General features: G+C 25.8%; 2 protein-coding genes across 2 annotated transcripts; one reads left to right on the top strand and one right to left on the bottom strand.

Annotated features, from left to right (window-relative positions):
- Positions 1 to 2340: 2340 nt before the first annotated feature.
- Positions 2341 to 14083, bottom strand: LOC113557850. The gene is made up of 8 exons (XM_026963391.1): positions 14080 to 14083; positions 12833 to 12994; positions 11272 to 11468; positions 9719 to 9839; positions 9509 to 9639; positions 9310 to 9441; positions 6956 to 7027; positions 2341 to 2505 (listed from the first exon to the last, which is right to left on the bottom strand). The coding sequence occupies exons 1-8, from the start codon at positions 14081 to 14083 to the stop codon at positions 2341 to 2343; spliced, it is 984 nt and encodes a 327-aa protein (XP_026819192.1).
- Positions 14084 to 17870: 3787 nt separating this feature from the next.
- On the top strand, positions 17871 to 20035 carry LOC113557847 (52 kDa repressor of the inhibitor of the protein kinase-like). Its single transcript, XM_026963387.1, has 6 exons — positions 17871 to 17940; positions 18103 to 18189; positions 18328 to 18729; positions 18925 to 19218; positions 19276 to 19976; positions 20030 to 20035. The coding sequence occupies exons 1-6, from the start codon at positions 17871 to 17873 to the stop codon at positions 20033 to 20035; spliced, it is 1560 nt and encodes a 519-aa protein (XP_026819188.1).
- The last annotated feature ends 612 nt before the right edge of the window (positions 20036 to 20647 follow it).

The raw sequence follows: 20647 nt of genomic DNA, 5'->3' as shown, positions 1-20647 counted from the left end.
TGAGTTCGGCGTCACTGGTGACAAATATGTATTGTAGCCCATGGGTGATAAAACTCTTAATTCGGCCCTGTATATAGATATACAGATGCATAGGTATTTAAAGTTACTTTCATTTCCCCCCCCCCCATAACATATAGGTATCATCATCACGATCGATAGCAAATTTACCTACGGAAAATATATTACAACATTCTGATGGCAATTAATTTATATTGAATACAAAAGGATTATCTCACACCAGTCATACCTGTCCAGTTGTAATGCAAATAACAGAATTTGCATTGACATTTTAAACACTTAAATAAATACTTAATGGATATCATAATTAATAATATAGCAAAAAAATAAAGTTTTATTCTTTAAAAAATTAAAAACCGGAATGAAATTGAAATAAACAAAAATATTCTTACTTATTAATATAATACCTACCTATATTATAATTAATATTTATATTTATAATTAAATTAATAATTATTTACATAATGTCATAATGCGTCAAATTAAAAATGTAATCAAACCTATTTTACCCTTTTTAAATCATTTGATACCTTTGTAAATACTAATAAAACAAAAAGTAATTTATTTTAAATAATAAAAAAATTTAATACACCTCATGTCAAAACTAATGGAAAATAATAAAATATACTTAAAATACCTAAGTACTAATATAATTTTCATTCTTTTTTATTTCATAAAATGTTTGAAGTATTATAACTTCTACTCAAACTGTCTCAAAGTGACAGCCATCATTTACTGTTGTTGAATAGCATTGTATTGTAACAATTATTTTATCGAATTTTAATCTTTAATAAATTAATTTTTTTACCAATAATACTCATAAGTCATAATTAATACAAACAATTATTATATCTGTAATGTTAATCACCTTATCTATATTTTAGAAAAAATGTTTCATTATTTCGAATTTAGTCATGTTATCACTTTATCAGGGTTATAAATAATGTATAAATTATTACTTAATGTATTGTGTGCGTTTTCATTTTTTTACCCTAAAAAATATTATCTAAAATAATAAAATTATGAAATATTATAACAAATCGTCAATTTTATTTTAGTGTTCAAAATCATAGGCGCAAATAGTATTTGAAATTTGGGGGGTTGTTGATCAAGTTTATACTAGATACTTGTGCTCTAGTATGCTAGAATGCTTTTAATTTATCACAAAACATCATAAGTTTTTTTGGGGGGAAGGGGAGTGGGCTAAGCCTCAAGCCCCTTCTATTTCCGCCTATATTCATAATAATGTTTGGGGTAAGTCAATTGATTACAAATTATTATAAGTTGTTATTATTGAAACTCAATATAATCTAAAATAATATGCGATTGCATAATTTTTTTTTATAGACATTATAAGTTAAAGTTTAGATAAAATTGATTTTTATAAATATAAAATAAAGATTTTTGTTATATTTTTTTATAATTTAAAATTATTCGTTTGATATTTTACTGGGAAATTTTTTCGTAGGTAAATTATTATATTTTACTATGATAATGCAACCAGATCTTCATAATATTTAAATTAATTTAAAACTATTATCTATTTATACTATTTAACACCTGTCATATTTGTAATAGTTAAATTAATCAGCAAAATACATTATATTTAGTATTATACGCACCACCTGTACTTAGTAATTACATAAACCAAAAACATTTTATTTTTCTATTTATTTGACACTGAGTCTATACGTTTTTTACATAATTTAATAATTATAATAGACAAACTTTCAATTTTATTTGTTAGTTTTAGAACAAAAGCATTTAAAATAGTATGTATAATTATAATATGCTATTTTATACCATTATAATAATAGTACATTTATTATCATACAGTATGTATTGTTCATAATTTTTAACTTTGAACTGTGCACAAGTTTTATATGTGTACATAATATATTATGGGTATATTGAATAGGCTATATTAAACGATGTAAACATGTTCTAAATTTTCATTTATGATTTACGAAATAAAATATTTGAAGTCACAGAATTTCCGTGTTTTTAAATCAGAATTTTTACATTCGTACACTTCAAAAGTTTACCATCATTAAAATTGATTTTATGCATATAAAACAATTTTATTTAACTGAAAGTTTTAAATCTTAATTGGCTTTTTAGTTAATTTGCTAAAAGACCATCCAAGAGGTTATGTTAGGTATATTTGTATCAATCCATATAGACTACCAAAACATTTTTTAGTTATAGATATATATTCTTGTAATAATTAAATGCTATTAGTAAAATAAATTTAAGAAAGAATATTGATAATATGATCTATTGTAAATGTTTAAAATGACATAATTAAATCATTTAAATGGGTTAATTTTGATCTAGTTTAGAACACGCTGTAAAATCACATTTTTCCCATCCATCAATAATTATATTTGTTACTGGAAAATTTTTACAACCACATTTGCATTCGAAATCATCTGCATCCAGACATTCTATGTACAATCCACTGTAGAATTTATCTACATAAGCTCCCTGAAATAATAGTACAAATAAACAAATAATAATTTAAAAACAATAGACAAACATTATATCAGGGGTCAGGGCCGGCGGAAGGCACGTGCGACCTGTGCGATCGCACAGGGCGGCAATTTTTTTAGAATTTTAGGGGCGGCATTGTTTATAAATAAAAATATGTATTTTTCACCACTACTCACTGTAAATCTAAAATAAAAATAATGCTCATTATATTATTTTGACTGGAACTGTGTCATTGTATGTAGTACCTAAGTAAGAGCTATTAGTAGATAATTAGGTATAATATAATGTGCGGGCAAGCCGCTAGCATTGTCGCTCGGCGTGTTTCGCGATTATCTAATATCTTTATGGTTTCCAATTAGTAAACATGAACCGAATCAAATCATGATAAAGATCCCCAAAATCGTATATACAATAATCAATACTCGTAATTTATTGTCAGCGATACAAACTAGTTTACTTATGACGATTGACAACTATCGAACTATACGTACCTAGTATAATGTCATTTGTTAACGAGTCGTAGTGTCAACGATTATAGAGTGCTGTGCATTGTGCATATTATTTAGTCGATCAACATTCAACATTCAACACGTCATATTTTAATATTAATAATTTGGTGAGTAATTTTTTTATTTTAAATAATTGTAATATTATTAATATTAAGTAGGTAATTTATGTAAATACAATGAAAAATTAAGAAAAAAGAATACATCCCGATATCTGATTATAAATTTTGAATGTATTTATATATTCCTAATATATTTAGGAAGTGAATTTTTAATTTTCAAAATTAAAAACCTATTAGCTATATTATTATTTTATTATTTGGGTTGACTCTAGGAATTAGGATAGTCAATAATAATAATTGTATTGTTTGTTTGGGGTTTTGAAAAACTGTATTATTTTCATACATTGTGTTCTCATTTTATGTAATTCAACCGTATACATACGTCAACATATATTTAAAAAAATTTTAGTAAGTTACCCTTTTTTTAAAACTATCACATTTTTTTTTTAAAGAAATTTGAGATGATTTTTGTTAGAAAATGACAAGTGTCAATTTTCATGTTTCTCGGCAAAAATATTAAATACAGACTCAAAGATCATTTATCCATGTTTTAGTGACATGCTTATTTTTAACAAATTATATTTTTTATTTATGTAGTAAAAAGTTAAGAAAGCGCCAATATGTCGGATGGTAGACAGCGACTTTCAGGTGCAGAATATAGGAAAAGAAAACGTGAAAAAGAAGCTGTAATTAAAAAACAGTCTAATTCTATCAAAAAATTTTTAACGGGTTCTTCCTCTTCATTAAATATTTCAAATGCTGTAGTTGTACAACCTAGTGAAGTTGTTGACTCTTTCTCAGTTATAGATGCCACTGTACCTTCTGAAACTACAGTAGCCAAAAGTTCAACAGAAAATGTTATCAGTACAGACCCTGCGGAATGGCCTTTAATTATTAATAACGACTTTAAAACATTGTTGGTTGAAAAAGGCCCTCCTGCTCCGTTAAATGCAAATTTTGTATTTCCTTCAGATGATCAAGGACGAAAATTCACACAATTTCATTACAAACGAAGTATGAGTAATGGAGAAAATGTCACAAGAACATGGCTTGTATACTCTATTTCCAATGACGTAATATTTTGTTTTTGCTGTAAACTATTTGATAATTCAAACTCTAAGTTGGCTTTAGAAGGGTATAATGACTGGAGGCATTGTACACAAATGTTAAAAGGACATGAAACATCAAAAAATCATTTGACCGCATATAGTACATGGTTAGAATTGTCATTGAGGTTAAAAAAAACAAAAACAATTGATGACGTAAACCAACGTATTTTAGAATCTGAGTGTAGGCATTGGAATGAAGTTTTACAACGTATCATGTCGGTAGTACAATTTCTCGGTCATCAAAATTTAGCTTTTCGTGGATCATCTGATCAGTTATTCAAACATAATAATGGAAATTTTTTAAAATTAATTGAACTTATGGCTAAGTATGATTCTGTGATGGCTGAACATGTAAGAAGAATAATTAATAGTAAAAAAAATATAAGCCATTATTTAGGAAAAGATATTCAAAATGAGATGATTAATTTATTAGCTCAGTCTATTAAGTCTCGCATAGTTACTATGGTTAGCGAAGCGAAGTATTATAGTATTATACTAGATTGTACTCCTGATATAAGTCACTCGGAGCTCATGACTATTATTATTCGTTTTGTGTCAATTGAAGATTCAAAAGTTACCATACGTGAACATTTTCTTGGTTTTATTTCAGTTGAAAATAGTACTGGAGAAAATCTATGCGATGTACTTTTAAATATATTACGTGAGCTGAATATACCTTTGAGTAATATGCGAGGACAAGGATATGACAATGGAGCCAATATGAAAGGTGTGCACTCCGGAGTCCAACGGCACATTCGAAATATTAATCCACGTGCATTTTTTGTTCCTTGTAGTGCGCATTCCTTAAATCTTGTTGTAAATGATGCCGCAAAATCTTCAAAAGAAGCTGTAGCGTTTTTTGATATAATTCAAAAAGTATTCAACTTTTTTTCTGCCTCAACTATTCGTTGGCAAATTCTTTTAAAACATGTTAAAGAACTAACACTCAAACCATTAAGTCAAACCCGGTGGGAAAGTCGAATAGACGCACTTAAACCGTTTCGAAATTACATAGGTGAAATTTATGATGCTTTGTTTGAAATATCAGAAAATATAAATTTAGATCCGATGGTAAAACATGAAGCTGAATGTTTATGTAATCTTATTAAAACATTTAAATTTATTTGTTCTGTTGTCATTTGGTACGACATACTTAATCATATAAATCCAGTTAATAAATTAATGCAAAAACCAAATTTTGACATATCTTTAGCTTTGGGCATTTTAGAAACTTTATTGAAACATTTAAATGAACTGAGATCTGAAGAATCTTTTGAGAAAATGATTATAGATTCAACAGCACTTGCGACGGAAATGGGAGTAGAGTCTGTTTTTGAGAACTCACGGGGTAGAGTTAAACCACGACGTACTCGTAAACACTTTGATTATGAACACAACGATGAACCAGTTATTGACCCAAAACAGCAATTCAAAATACATTTTTATTACTTTACACTTGATGTAGCTATAAATAGCGTGAATAATAGATTTGAACAACTAAAAGAACATAATAACAATTTTTCGTTTCTTTACAATATAAAAAAAATAAAAAATCTTACACATGAAGAACTATTAAAACATTGCAAAGACTTACAAATTCTTCTTACCGATGGTGATTCAACAGATATCAATGGAATTGAAATGGCCCATGAATTAAAGTCAGTATCAGCTATGGTTGATGATAACTTAACACCTTATGAACTCTTAACATTTGTGATAAATGCAGGTGACTTTGCACCAAACCTATCCATTGCCTTACGAATTTTGATAACATTACCAGTATCAGTGGCAACTGGTGAAAGAAGTTTTTCGAAATTGAAACTTATCAAAACATACTTACGCTCAACAATGAAAAACGAACGACTTTGTGGTCTAGCCATGATCTCAATTGAACACGAAGTTGGTCAAGAATTAACAGAGAAAAAGTTAGTCGACGATTTTGCTAAGTTAAAAGCAAGAAAACATTTATAAAATTATGATTTATTGTTGTATGAATTATTAATTGTAAATATGAACTACCATTTATTTTTATAAATGTAAATAAAAAACTTTTGTGAAAAAAATATTAAGTGTAACAATGTAAAATGTAAATAAATAAATTGATTATTTATTTCACCGTTTAAACTCCTATTCTCCTACAATTTAGTCCAGTTTATAATTAATTTTGTATAAAATAAATAATACTATGTACTAATTATATGACAAAAAGTATTGAAAGGGGCGGCATTTTATTAACTGCACAGGGCGGCAAAATACTTAGCGCCGACCCTGTCAGGGGTGGCCAACATGACTATGTACGCAAGTCACATATATTAATGCATTTATATCAAGAGCCAAATTATCTAATCTGTACTTTTTACCATAAAATTAATAAAGATAGCAAACATCCGATAAACATATCAAATTACGAAATATAAAATTATAAAATAATAATAATAAAAACATTTTTTTTTTTTATAAATGTTTGCAAAAAAAATTAAAATTTTGGTTTTTGTAAATAAGACCGCAAGCCGCATACGTCAACGAAGAGAGCCGCAATTTGGCCACCTCTGCACTATATTCTATAATTTCAACTATGTAGTTAACCCTGACATAGTGATACAAATTCAGAAAATAATTTGTATTCTAGAAAATTACGTTTCAATTTTAAAATTATAGAAAAAACTTTTAACTTTCAGTAATTGAAAAGGCAGATATATTCCCGGACAGTCTCTTTTCAAGATAGATTCCTTTAAACGTTTATTTATTATTTTATTAATATATTTACTTGATCATATGAAAGATTTGAAGGGTTCCCACATAACTTAGATGACTTTGCTAGATCGTTGTCGCCACAATACTGTAATCAAAACAAGAATGCAATTTTCAGATTAAATTCACAAATGTATAAAATCTAAAAATAAGGAGAGATGAAAAAACTACGACTTTGAAAGCATTTAAAGTATTGTATGAGTGTAATGGATTGGAACAAAAGTACCTCATAAAATATTTGTCCACTTTTTGCTCGTCCAAACTTAAAAAAAATACAACATAATAACTAATTAACTATTTCTACATTCAAAAATTAAAGAAAAAATAACGTTCCGTATAATACAATGGCATTGCGTATACGATTAAACCGATTTGTGTTGTTCGTATAGGCGTTAGTAGGTGTTATATAGTAAAAAGGTGGGCAAGTGGATATCGCTCTGCTGTATAGTAGAAATGGATATGAGTAGGTCACTTTAATAGATGTGTTAAATTTGAATACAATGACAGGTATCATTGTATACGAAAAACGATTCTGAACGGAGATGATTTGTCAGTATAGGATAATTAGTTGGACATATTATATTATTACCTATAATTAAATTGTAATAAATCGTTATTTTACTCGATTTCATAAAAAAATAAATTTCATACGCTCATAAAATTGTTTCTATATTAATGCTGTAGTTTTTTTTTACATTTATTTGAAGAAAAAGTTATGGAGAACCTTGTGCTGGGTTTTTTAGCCTTAGATATGAATTACAAACATTTTATCAATTTTCAACTTCAAAATTCCTTGAAAATTTTCGCGATTTTGACATATTTTGTAAACATTTGAACTATTAATGCTTGAACAAAACAAAAATTGTGACTAACGGTTTTTAAATTTTATTTTTCTACAATAAGAACAACTTATAATAAACCTTGTATTTCAAGAAAAAAAATTTAGAAAAATCGAAAATTTCAATGGTCTATAAATAGTCTTAAAAAATTCTAAATATTTTGAAAATTTAGATAACGCTAATATATAGATTTTCAGTCATATTTTCAGGGTTTTTTTTTGACGCTTTTGAAAACTACCTTTTTAAACCCCCAAAGTACCAACTAGATTCAATTTCCTTTTCAAGGAGGGGCTGGAGTCAAAAATTAAAGCACTATTACTACTCCAAAACGTGATGACAGACACAAAAAATAAAAAGAATGATCGTAAATAAAATAAAAAATTAGTGGTAAATAATAATTTAATAGTACCTACCGTAGTTTGTACTTGTGCAGGAGGTTAAAGTGAAAAAATCCAGAACATTTATTTCTAAATAATTAGAATTTTATGAAGTTTTTTTCGGAAACTTATAATTGATGTTTAACATAATCGTATTGGTTAATTTTGTTTATTGAGTAGGTAATATTAGCATATTTTTGACTGATTTTTGTTTTTGTGTAACTAGGTATCTGCAGTTCTTATTTGTAAGTATCTTTACTTGAAATAATTTAAGAATTTGGACCAATGTATTTTTATAGTTTTATACAGATATATTATATTTTGTGTGATTTTGTATTAAATTTTTAAGTATTTCTATTTTCTACCCATAAAATAATTTTAATCTATATTTATATAAAAAAAAAACTAGAATTTCAAGTATCAATGAAAAGTCGAAGTATTATCAATAATTTATTGTGTTTAGTACAAAAAAAAAACACATCATTATAAAATCAATACATTCATAGCTACGCTTAGAATCTAAAATGTACAATTATATATACATTTATGAATTTTATATATTTTGAGAAAGAAATGCAATAATTTGCATGGATTTATGTAATTTAAATATTGTAAATGAAGGATAACAATTTTAATACTTCGTAATATTTCAAAAAATATTATTTGTAAAGACTTGAAACTCTTGTGTAAGTATATTATTAGTATATTTCTACAATTATATTTTATACACACAATAATTTCAATTTTTTTATTAATTTACACTAACGCAGTGGCGTAGTCAGGATTTTTTTTCGTGGAAGGGGAAGGGGCAGATTAATTTTTGTAAAATACAATTTAAGATTTTTGTAGTGATTTTCATAGACCATTAAAAATTAAAATACCGAACTAACGTATAACTAATTTTAAATAAATTACTATAATAGCCATGTATAATATATATAAATATAGTGCTGCAAACCATCTTCGTTGAGAATTGTTTTTCAATATGTAAAGATTTATCATTGTATTCAAACACATATCATTACAATGACTTAACGCTCAATGACAAGGTTCATTTGATACCTATACTGTACAGTAAAGCAATTACCTACTCTCCCCCATTTTAAACATAATCACATGATTATTTAGAGATAAAGATTATTGATTAATCATACTATAGAATAAGTTGTGACGGTCTTAACGCCTTCTCCAACCAGATCTTTTGGAATTAGTACAGATACTTGTATCTTAGCAAACAATTTTGATTGATCCACAGTTGAATTAGTTACAACACATGTAACTTGATCCTGAATAATAATTAGTAATTAATTTTAAATTAGCAAATGTTACCTATATTTAAAAATAAGTATGTACAATAGAAACCATAGTTTCACTAGATATTGGACTCAACCCGTATATTTTTGAATTATCATCACATTCGTTCAACATTGACAAATCAATGACATAATGATCCATTATTTCATTTATCAATGTAAAATCAAAACCTTAAAGAATGTAATTATTGTAATGAAAATATTAAAAAAATATTATGAAACATAAAAATATCCAATACAAATTTATTACGAGTTTTATTTGAAATCTGATCCGTTACATAAAACACTATACCAACTTTTAATCCATCTATTTTTTCTTTAATTGAAGTGACAAAATCGCTTATTTTTTGAAACACATTTTGAATATCACTCTAAAAATATATCATATTATAATTAATAAAAATAAACAATACATAATACATCGTATATTCATTTTTGTATAAAAACATTATTTTTATTTTGCATAAATGTTATTCTTTCATGGAAATAAATTTGAGTGATTAATGAATTCCGTAAGAGTGTATTACTATTAATCAGACCAGAATCACGTAATAACCTGTATTCTGATTACCGTCAACCTGGCGGTGACTTGGTGGCAGTCGGTGACAAAAATATTATTTAACTACCGTATTATTATTATTTTGCTGTGATACTGGTGCACGGCATGTATAAATAAAAATTCTATATTATCGAAGAGGATATTATGATTATCCAAAAATCAAATAAAACGTTATCATAAAAAATTGAGCAAATGGATACCACTCTTCATATAATATAACATATATTAATTTCAAGTAAAACTATTAAAAGTTATTCAGTTTTCAACTTGGGAAGGTCAAAAATAAAAATGTTTCAGTACTTTGTATACTGACCGGGAAAACTGGAAAAAAGTATAGGAAAACAGGAATTATTACGCAACACCAGATTTCGACAAAATTAAATTATTTTTTCAAAAACTAATAAACGCATAGATACTTAACATTTTCAAAGAAAGTATAAGATTGTGATTGCATTTCATTTTTATGATAAAATTTTCAAAATATTTTAACTCATTTTGAGCTATTTATAGATATATATATGAATTTTTTTTTATTTTTTTGATTCTGAACGGAGTGATGAATGTATTGGTTCTACAATGATGTGTGTGTGTGTGTGTTTTTTTTTAAAGGATCAAAAAAAATTACAGACACAAATCAAAACAAAAATTAGTCGACAGTTAATTGAATTTTGCACGCCAAATTTCAAAAGAAGAAACAATATGTTTTTGATAATACCGATAATGATAAGTTGAAATATATTGCTGAGCAATACTTTACATGAAATCGCGTATGCCTTAGTCAGAGTCGATACGGCTGCAATCGATTCACAACTGTCGATACGTTATCGATAATTACACATAGTATCATTATGCTTCCGTCGAGGCTATTATAGTTTTTTTTTTTTTATAGTTTCGCGCACACATTTATCCTATAATATATATATATATATTATATATTATATAGAACAGACCACAGACGTTCCGACGACATTCGGAACATGTACATCGATAACGCATTGCCGCCGTGCTCAAAAATACACATACATAAAACAATAATTCAAAAAAATTACCACAATTTCTTTACCCTTTTCAAAGCTTAATATATTCTTAAAAAAAAACCGATGGAAATTTTTTTTAAATTTTGATTGCTGTAAATTGACGGTTATTTTTACATGGTCAAAATTAACCATTTTACATTCAATTTATATTAGAACTTTTAAATATGTACGATTTATGTGATATTAATTATGTATTATTTTACTTACATCTAATAGTGATGGAAAATAAATAAAAAGACCACTAAGTTTGTATTTATTTAAAAAATCTACTAATGGATCAAATTTTTGAGTCTTATATTCATTAGCATCTGAAGGATTAAATATTGACCACCAATCATCATTATTTACAAATCCAATGGTTAGATAGACGACTTTATTAGCTTCTGTTAAGCTTTTAATTGCACCTAAATTTATTAAAATATAATTATAATTAGATAAAGTATTTAATGTACAGTTTTTAATAGTTAAATGACCACTTTATTGATATTTATAAATACCTACAAAAACTTGTTTGGTCACCGTCACTGTCAACTATAACTATCAATTTCACGTTTTTGTTATTTAATGAACGACTAATAACCGTGATATAAAACACAGTTCTATATTTAATCGATTTCACAATATTGATTTTTTTTTTTGTGTTTGTAATCAGTAAATAATTGTTTAAATAAAGAATTTACATCTACTATTTCAAGTATTGAATAATTGATTATTTTTTTATTGTCATTATTAAGACATTAGTTATCAATAGCGAAGTTAACAATTGTACCTCACAACATTTTTTGTCCACAATTCTTTTATATGCACCTCAATTTTTATATTTATTTTAAACCACAATTTTTTAAAAAATATACATATTTCATTTTAGATTATGATATATTATAACTAATATCATAGGCGCAAATAGGGGGGAAGGCTTTAGGGGCTAAACCTCCTAAACACTTCAATAGCCCCTTCAAACCTTTCCTAATTTTTTTTTAAGCTTTATCAGTATTATTAAAGTTTATAATGCAAAATTCGTGTTCGTATTTTTAAGAATATGTAAATGAACAAATTTTATTTATCGTGGTATTATTTTTATTATTATTGTACATTGTAAACTTTTAGCCATAAACCATAATACCTACCAAGAACTAAGAATAATAAGCATTCTTATTACGGAATCTATTGTTGCAGCTCATATTACAACTGATATACCATTTGGCTATTATACGTTTTCCTAAAAATTATGTGGTGTATAAATGTATAATGTATATTATATATTATAAATATAATTTTGAAAACTATTATAACTAGATGAAATAGCAGATTTAAAAAAAATGTTTAGTAAGTTTTATTTTCTGTCAATATTGTAATTAAGTAAGCAGTATACGATATCCCTATATGTTGTATTAAAAAATTGTTTAGGTGTTAATTCCCTGTATAAATGCTTCAATGCTTCATTCAGTAGCTAGGGCTTCAGCCCCCAAAATCTCAAACGCTATTTGTGCCTATGACTAATATGTTCCTATATAAAATAGTAATAATTTTAAAACTGAAAATAATGTCATACAATTCCTTATATTGGCTTGAAATGTTTTTGAAAACATTTGTTTTTATAATAATAAATACTTAATTTATCACTGTTGTACACAGATTATCCCATACATATTACAAGTTGACAGAAGTAGCCATTTGTACATCCCAATCCCCAATGACATAAGAAAAACGTGAACTACATACTATAATCAACGATAAATTGTATGTGTATTAAAATGTTTATAATTACTTTCATCTTTTTCCATTACATAGATACAATCATCACGGTCAAAAGCAAATTGACCTACTGAATATATGTCACAACGTTCTGGTAATTCATTTAAATTGAATACATAATTACTTTTCCATACTTCTCCAGCTATAATGCAAACTACTGGTTTTGCACTTTTATCTTAAACACATTTCATATATTATATTATATATATTTATAACGAATACAATTAATAGGAATAAAGCAAAAAAAAAATTATTTGCTTAAGTAATTTGAATAATTTTGTTTATTTAATTAAGATCAACAAAAATATTCTTACATATGCATGTATAATAGAAGCTACAAGTCGTTTTATTTACTTTTTAAAGGCTTATGCAAAAAAAAAAAAAACAATACAGAATGAAAATTTAAATACCTTCTGTTGTAATCAATGGAGAATAATAAAATATGCTTAAAATAATCATTAATATAATTTTCATTTTAATAAATTAAATGTATTATGAGTTGTATGGGATTTTCTTCAAAAGATATAAAACTGTTTACTGTTATAGAATAGCAGTTTATTTTAAAAACAATTTTAAATGGATTATCAATTTAATATATTATTTATAATTTTCTATTTACTAATAATGTTCATAATTAATACCTAAAATTAAAACATTTGCGAAATAAATTCATTAAATTAATAATGTACATTATGGTATTAAATTATAATTTATGCTAGTAAATGCTAATAAATCTACATTATAAATTAATGATCATTTAAATTGTAAATAAAATGTTCTTTTATTTATTAGAATTTTTATTAAAATGAACAATAAATTATTAATGACAATGAGTTGGAAGTCAGTATTATTTTTTGTTACTTCAAAAATGTAACTATGATTTTTTAATTAAAGAGTTATAATTAGGGTTATACAAGTAACCTTATACAATACTCGTACTCTAAATATGTATATCAGCAGTTAATTTAAATAATAAAATAAAATGTATTTGAAATTTTTTAAGCTATTTACAGAAATGATTATTTTCTGATTTTTAGATTCTGATGTATACAAACCATTTTTTAGTCTGCCAAACATTTTTTTTTTTTAATACACTCTGTAAAAAAATATTGGTCACCAGTCACCATAGATGCATGTTATAGGAAGATACTAAGCTAGGTACCTACTTACTTTGTTTTTTATTTTAATAGCTTCCAATATCTAAATTAATGCAGTTCAACAATTAGGTACAACTATACAGGGTGTCCCATGAGAATTTACCCATTGCGACATCTCCCGAAATAATGGGGATATCATGATTTTAATTATTTAATAAGTTTCACAGGGGCAAGAATTACAAATATTGCACGTGTTAATTTATTTTAATGTTTTGGAAAAAAAGTTTAAAAATATATTTTTTATTTAGTTATTTTCAAAAAAATTTAAGATAGCCATTTTGTGGAATTCATTTTTTTTTTTGAAAATATTGACGTTTCAACATTTTAATTTCATTAATCTCCTGATTTTTAATATTTTTTCTAATTTCGAAAAAAATTATGAATTACACTGAAAACGTTCGGCGGCCAGGTTTTTCCAACCAGGATATTACGGCCCTGGAATTTATATTAATTATATTCTGGAATTTTTTAATCCACAAAATTATATTCAGGTTGATTATAGTATAGGCCTTCTTTTTATACATAGTTATCTACATCGTGAAAATGCAACATTAAGGACCATTTATAATGCTATAAATATAGTATTTTTACACGCAGAGCTTATTTTAAGAATTTTAATCAACTACGCACTTTATTTAAAAAATAAGCCTATCAAAATAGAACTTAGAACTATAGGTATATTGAAATATAACATCAGATACCTGTTATTATAGTAAAAAATGATAACATTTTTAGCTTTTAAGTGGAATAATTTAAAATTTAACCTATTAATAAGAAATAAAATAATAAACATTCGTGTTTCGCGTTTAAAATATTTTATTTTAATTAATGTCTACTTAACTTTTAGATTCTGAACGGAGTGATGAATGTATTGATTTTACAATAATGTGTGTTTCTTTTTTTATTTTTATTTTTGTGTCTGTCATCACGTTTTGGAGTAGTAATAAAGCTTTGATTTTTGACTTCTGCCCCTCTTTGAAAAAGTAATTGAAATATCCAGTAGTTTTCATAAGCATCAAAAATACCCTGAAAAAGTAACGGAAAAACGGGAATTTTTACGCATAATCACTTTTCGACAAAATCTATTTTTTGATTTTGTTGTAACTCAAAAGCGAATTACTGTGAATACTTGAAATTTTCACCAAATTTATATATTAGCATTATCTATTTACGATTAAATTTTCAAAATATTTAGAATTTTTTAAGACTATTTATAGACCATTGAAATTTTCGATTTTTCTAAATTTTTTTTCTTGAAATACAAGTTGTTCTTATTGTAGTAAAATAAAATTTAAAAACCGTTAGTCACAATTTTTGTTTATAAACATTAATAGTTCAAATGTTTACAAAATATGTCAAAATCGCGAAAATTTTCAAGGAATTTTGAAGTTGAAAATTGATAAAATGTTTGTAATTCATATCTAAAGCTAAAAAACCCAGCACAAGGTTCTCCATAACTTTTTCTTCAAATGAATGTAAAAAAGAACTACAGCGTCAATATAGAAACAATTTTATAAGCGTATGAAATTTATTTTTTTACGAAATCGAGTAAAATAATGATATATTACAATTTAATCATAGGTAATAATATAATATGCTCAAATAATTATCCTATACTGACAAATCATCTCCGTTCAGAATTGTTTTTCATATGCAATGATACCTGTCATTGCATTCAAATTTAACACATCTATTATAGTGACCTACTCATATCTATTTCTACTATACAGCAGAGCGATATCCACTTGATCTTTTTTCTTAATTAATACAACACAACACAATGTTAGAACGTTCTTTTTTTAAAATTATTTTCAGTTTGATTTTTTCCATCATTAGATTTTCTTTTTGAAACTGCTATAAAAATCTCATTAAATCATTCTTGTTCTTTGACTTCAGCACATGAGTCTTTGATACGAAATTCATAATTTATCATTTTTTTTTTTCATTATTTCATATTTTCTATATCTATATTGCTGGTCTTGAATCTCAATTTTGAATAGCAGGCTCCAGGCATGTTAAAATGAATAAAAAAATATTAATTTTCCGTTTCTAGTGTTTCTACATACAAACTTTGACGGTTTATTGATTTATTAAAATTTCTTTTACTTATTAATTGTTCGACGTCAGTGTTGTGACTAACACGAGCATTTAAAATAGTGATATTTTTTAACTCATTGGACTCTGCAGATAAATGTTGCATTAGCTATAATTTAGGCAATGACACTTGTTGTATTTCTTCTAATCTATTATGTTTAATCTTTATATCTACTACCTACATATCAAGATCTACTAAATTTAAATCATTACCCAAAACGACAAATGCATTTCTAATATTAGCATTACAAATTATAATCAAGGTTAGCTATACAGGTTTAATGTAATACCTACTAACAAAATATTCATCAATAAAGGCTCTTGTCTATAATTTCTAATAGCTTAATTTTTCAAATTTAAAAACATATTAATACATATAGGAACTAATATTTTCTATATTATCTTATTAACACGACAATAAATTATAAAAAATCAACTACGCTAATATTGATATTTTGCTTTTCCAAACAAGCAAAACAAACCCAAGTGCGCATTAGAATAAGCCCTGTTTACATGCTGTAAGTACCGAACTACACACATTTTTTTACAATACTCATAAATCATCATCAAAAATAATACCTATTAATATTACCTATTTTAACTATATATTTTTATTATAGAATAGAGGATCAGAATATGTAAATATGATACATACTAGTTGTAATAAAAAATAGGTAGTTTTGAAATTTGTTTGTAAAATGCATTGTAGATTTATTTTGAATGTTTTCATTTTAATTCGTTTTATACACTACAGTTGATTATATTTATTATAAGTTAAAATATATCCAAAGTCCAATGATTGGTGGTAACCGCTATAATTAGATTTGAAACGAGGCGTATTAAATTAGGTATTATGAAAAATAAAACAACACTTATAAATTAATTGTAATTGTACATTCACGATGCACGCAAGGGCGCCCATATGGGGGGGGCAAGGGAGGGACATGTCCCCCCCTGGAAAATGTAGAAAATATTGGAAAATTGTTTACTGTGGTCAGAATCTATTTATTTAGAAAAAAATTAATTAAATATTAAAATATATGAAAATCTATAATTAATGTTTATGGAAAATAGGTTTATTTACTGTGGCAAATCAAGTTATCAGCTATAAATAACAACAATAAATAAATAATGTTCATTAGATATTATTATAATATATATTTTGTCATGAGTTCGGACGGTTTTACTGCTCGCGAAATAAACATTCATGTTTAAATTTAGACGCGCTATACGTACTGGTTTCACTGTTCGTCGCCGTCGTCGTGTACCGCTTCATGAATTTACTTATAATACTGTAGTGTGGCCCGACCCTTACATTTTATAGTAAAAAATAGAAAAGTGAAAACTATTCAGTATTTCAGTCGTTACACTTTTGTTGTGTCAAGTGTTATATTACTTAAATATATTTAATAATAAAATAATGAGTACTATTAATAAATTAAAAAAGTATGTATTTACTCCGAAACGTCAAAACCCAGAGCCAGAAACAAGTTCTTCACCCATGTATGAAAGTAAGTTTTCAAAAGTAATCCTTATTAGTTATTATAATAATATGTAAGATATATTAGATATTAGATGGATCTAGACAGATTACGTATTTTAATAGTAATTAGTAGCATAGATTTAATATCATTTATTATTTATTAATCAATACTAAATAATTGGAAACTATAATTGAATACCAAATGGTATATGATATCTGGTTTAATTTTATCTCATTACTGTTCTATTTTTTTAGATGATGAAAAAAACTGTAAAAAATCGAAAATTTTAGATTATTTTAAAACAAAAACTGCAAAAATGGACAACAAAATTGTAGAGAAAAATTGTAATAACCCAACCATTTCTGTAGTCGATGTGTTAACTCCGTGTGAGTATACAAATGTTTTAATGTTTTAATATTTAATTACTTACCTATTAGATTTTTTTTTTTAATCCATGCAAATAAACATATAAATACAATGATTTAAATAATTATAAATAAAAAAATAACAAAGCTACATTTATTATATAAATTAATATATTTTTATAGGTAATGCACAAGTCACATCTACTAATAGTAATACATGTGTCAGTACCATGATTGATCCAGACATATCTGAAGTAGTATCAACACCTTGTAAGTATAGGATTTATTTTATTCATTTAAACATTTTTATTAGAACATACATATATGTAGGATTAAATATTTATTATAATTAAATATTTTATTTTTTCAATTTTTCTATATAATTATGTAAATTCAATTACTTTTCAGGTGTAAGTAACGATACTAACATTATAATATATAATTCGTCAGATGTTGGAGATTTTATTAATATTCATCCAATACCAGAAGATAAAAAGTACAGTCTACTAACTAATCCATACAAACCAACTATAAATTATAATTTTAAAAATGACATGGCATCAAATTCTAAACGTGCATTTAATTTGAAGTACTTAGAAATGTATGATTGGATGATTTATTCACCTAAACATAAAGGGGTTTTTTGTAAATTTTGTGTTTTGTTCAAAGCTAATGTACACAGAGGTAAACAAGGTTCTTTTATTATTACACCATTCACAAAATTTTATCAGATAATTGAAGAGTCAAAAAAACATGAAAAAACACAGTGGCATAATGATTCAAAAGTTACAGCAAAATTGTTTTTAGACAGTATGAATTCAAAAAAAATAAATGTTATTGAGCAAATTAATGCTACAGTACACAAAGAAGTTGAAAATAATAGAAAAAAATTAAGACCAATTATAAAATCAATATTGTTTTGTGGACAACATGACATTGCCCTTAGAGGAAACACTGCTGATAGAGGTAATTTTGTTGATTTATTAAAATTTCGAGTTGATTCAGGTGATAATATTTTATCGAACCATTTTGACACGGCCTCTGGGAAATCCAAATATATATCACATAGAATTCAAAATGAAATTATTCAAATTTGTGGTCAAGTAATTCGTAATGATATTGTATCCCAAGTCAATAATTCAATTGCATTTTCTTTACTGGCTGATGAAACAGCAGATATTGCAGGAAAAGAACAATTATCTATTGGTGTAAGATATATTGATATTAATTATGTAGTGCATGAGGAATTTATTGGATTTAGTGAAATACATATTTTAAATGCAGAAGGTGTATCAAGAAGTATATAAGAATCGACAGAAAAATATGGTTTAAATATGTTGAAACTTGTTGGCTTAGGATTTGATGGTTGTTCAACCATGAGTGGCAAAGAAAATGGTGTACAGGCAATTATCCGAAAAATATATCCAACTGCTTGTTATTTTCATTGTGCTTCACATAAACTCAATTTAGTAGTTAACGATCAAAATTCAATTCCTGAAATCAGAAATACTATTGGTACTGTAAAGGAAATAATTAAGTTTTTTAGAGAAAGTATTTTGAGAAGAAAACTTATTCCAAATATTCCATTATTTTGTGAGACACGTTGGTCAGAAAAGTACAAATGTATACGGTTATTTGATAACAGTTTTATTGAAATTAAAAATGTTCTTGAAAAGTTATCTATTAGTTCAGAAGCAAATACTGTTACAAGAAATCGTGCGTTCCAACTTTCATCAGCCACATCAAATAGTACTTTTTTGATTAGTTTAAAAGTAATTGCTTATTACTCTTCTGTTCTAGAACCAGTTGTGACCAAATTACAAGGTACAAGTGTTAATCTTCATTCTGTTCATAAATTTGTTAAAACAGAACTTCTTGGCATATTGAATAAACATAGAGAAAACAGCATAGAGTATTTTAATACAATTTTTGAGGAAATCACTGAAGCAGCAAATAGCTTAGATTTTGTACTTAAAATACCTCGAAGAACAAATCATCAGAGTCAACGATCAAATCATAATTGTTCATCAAATGATTCTATCAAAGATTATTACAGAGTATCCATATATATACCATATTTAGACTCTATTATTAGTTCGTTAAATAATAGATTTAATGAAAACAATGAGACTCCATTTAAATTATGTTGGTTGCTTCCAAATGAAATGATTAAACTACAAAAAAATGAATATTTGAACATACTTCAAGATATTGAAAATCATTTTAAAATACCTAATATAAAAGTTAATGGTTTAATTTGGTATGATTATTGGCAATTAAAATCACAATCATTTATAAATGATACAATGGAAGATTATAAAAAATTATTGGTGGAGTGTGAATTTTTTCCTGCCGTCAAGAAATGTATAATGATCTATATTACATTACCACCTACAACATGCACTGTAGAACGATCATTTAGTACGTTACGAAGAGTAAAAACATGGACGAGATCTACAATGAGTGAAGATAGACTTGACGGGTTATTTATGATAAGTGTACACAGGGAAAAAATTAATGATAAAAAGAATGAATATATAGAAGAAGTAATAAACATATTTGGTATTAAAAAAAGAAATTTACAATTTTTATTTGTAAATTAATATTTTAATAAATATAATTAATTGTTTTCAGTGTCCAATTTATGTTTTTAATTAAATAAAAATTCGATTAATTACTTTTATGGTTAATTGGTTAAATAATTATCATTTCATAATCTTCCAGTTTG

The sequence above is a fragment of the Rhopalosiphum maidis genome, chromosome 3, assembly GCF_003676215.2.
Source record: "Rhopalosiphum maidis isolate BTI-1 chromosome 3, ASM367621v3, whole genome shotgun sequence".
Taxonomy (NCBI): Eukaryota; Metazoa; Arthropoda; class Insecta; order Hemiptera; family Aphididae; genus Rhopalosiphum; species Rhopalosiphum maidis.
The sequence above is the reverse complement of the archived record's forward strand: the minus strand, read 5'-3'. Positions and strand labels throughout refer to the sequence as shown.

What these genes read in the sequence shown, in the direction of transcription:
- LOC113557850 (XM_026963391.1), bottom strand. An exon ending in TCAGATTTCAAATAAAACTC is followed by an intron (nt 9,640 to 9,718) that starts GTAATAAATTTG and finishes ACATTCTTTAAG; the next exon opens with GTTTTGATTTTACATTGATA. An exon ending in CAAATCTTTCATATGATCAA is followed by an intron (nt 2,506 to 6,955) that starts GTAAATATATTA and finishes CTATTATTTCAG; the next exon opens with GGAGCTTATGTAGATAAATT.
- LOC113557847 (XM_026963387.1), top strand. Translation starts at nt 17,871, where the DNA reads ATGGACAACAAAATTGTAGAGAAAAATTGTAATAACCCAACCATTTCT. An exon ending in AGTCGATGTGTTAACTCCGT is followed by an intron (nt 17,941 to 18,102) that starts GTGAGTATACAA and finishes ATATTTTTATAG; the next exon opens with GTAATGCACAAGTCACATCT. An exon ending in TGAAGTAGTATCAACACCTT is followed by an intron (nt 18,190 to 18,327) that starts GTAAGTATAGGA and finishes ATTACTTTTCAG; the next exon opens with GTGTAAGTAACGATACTAAC.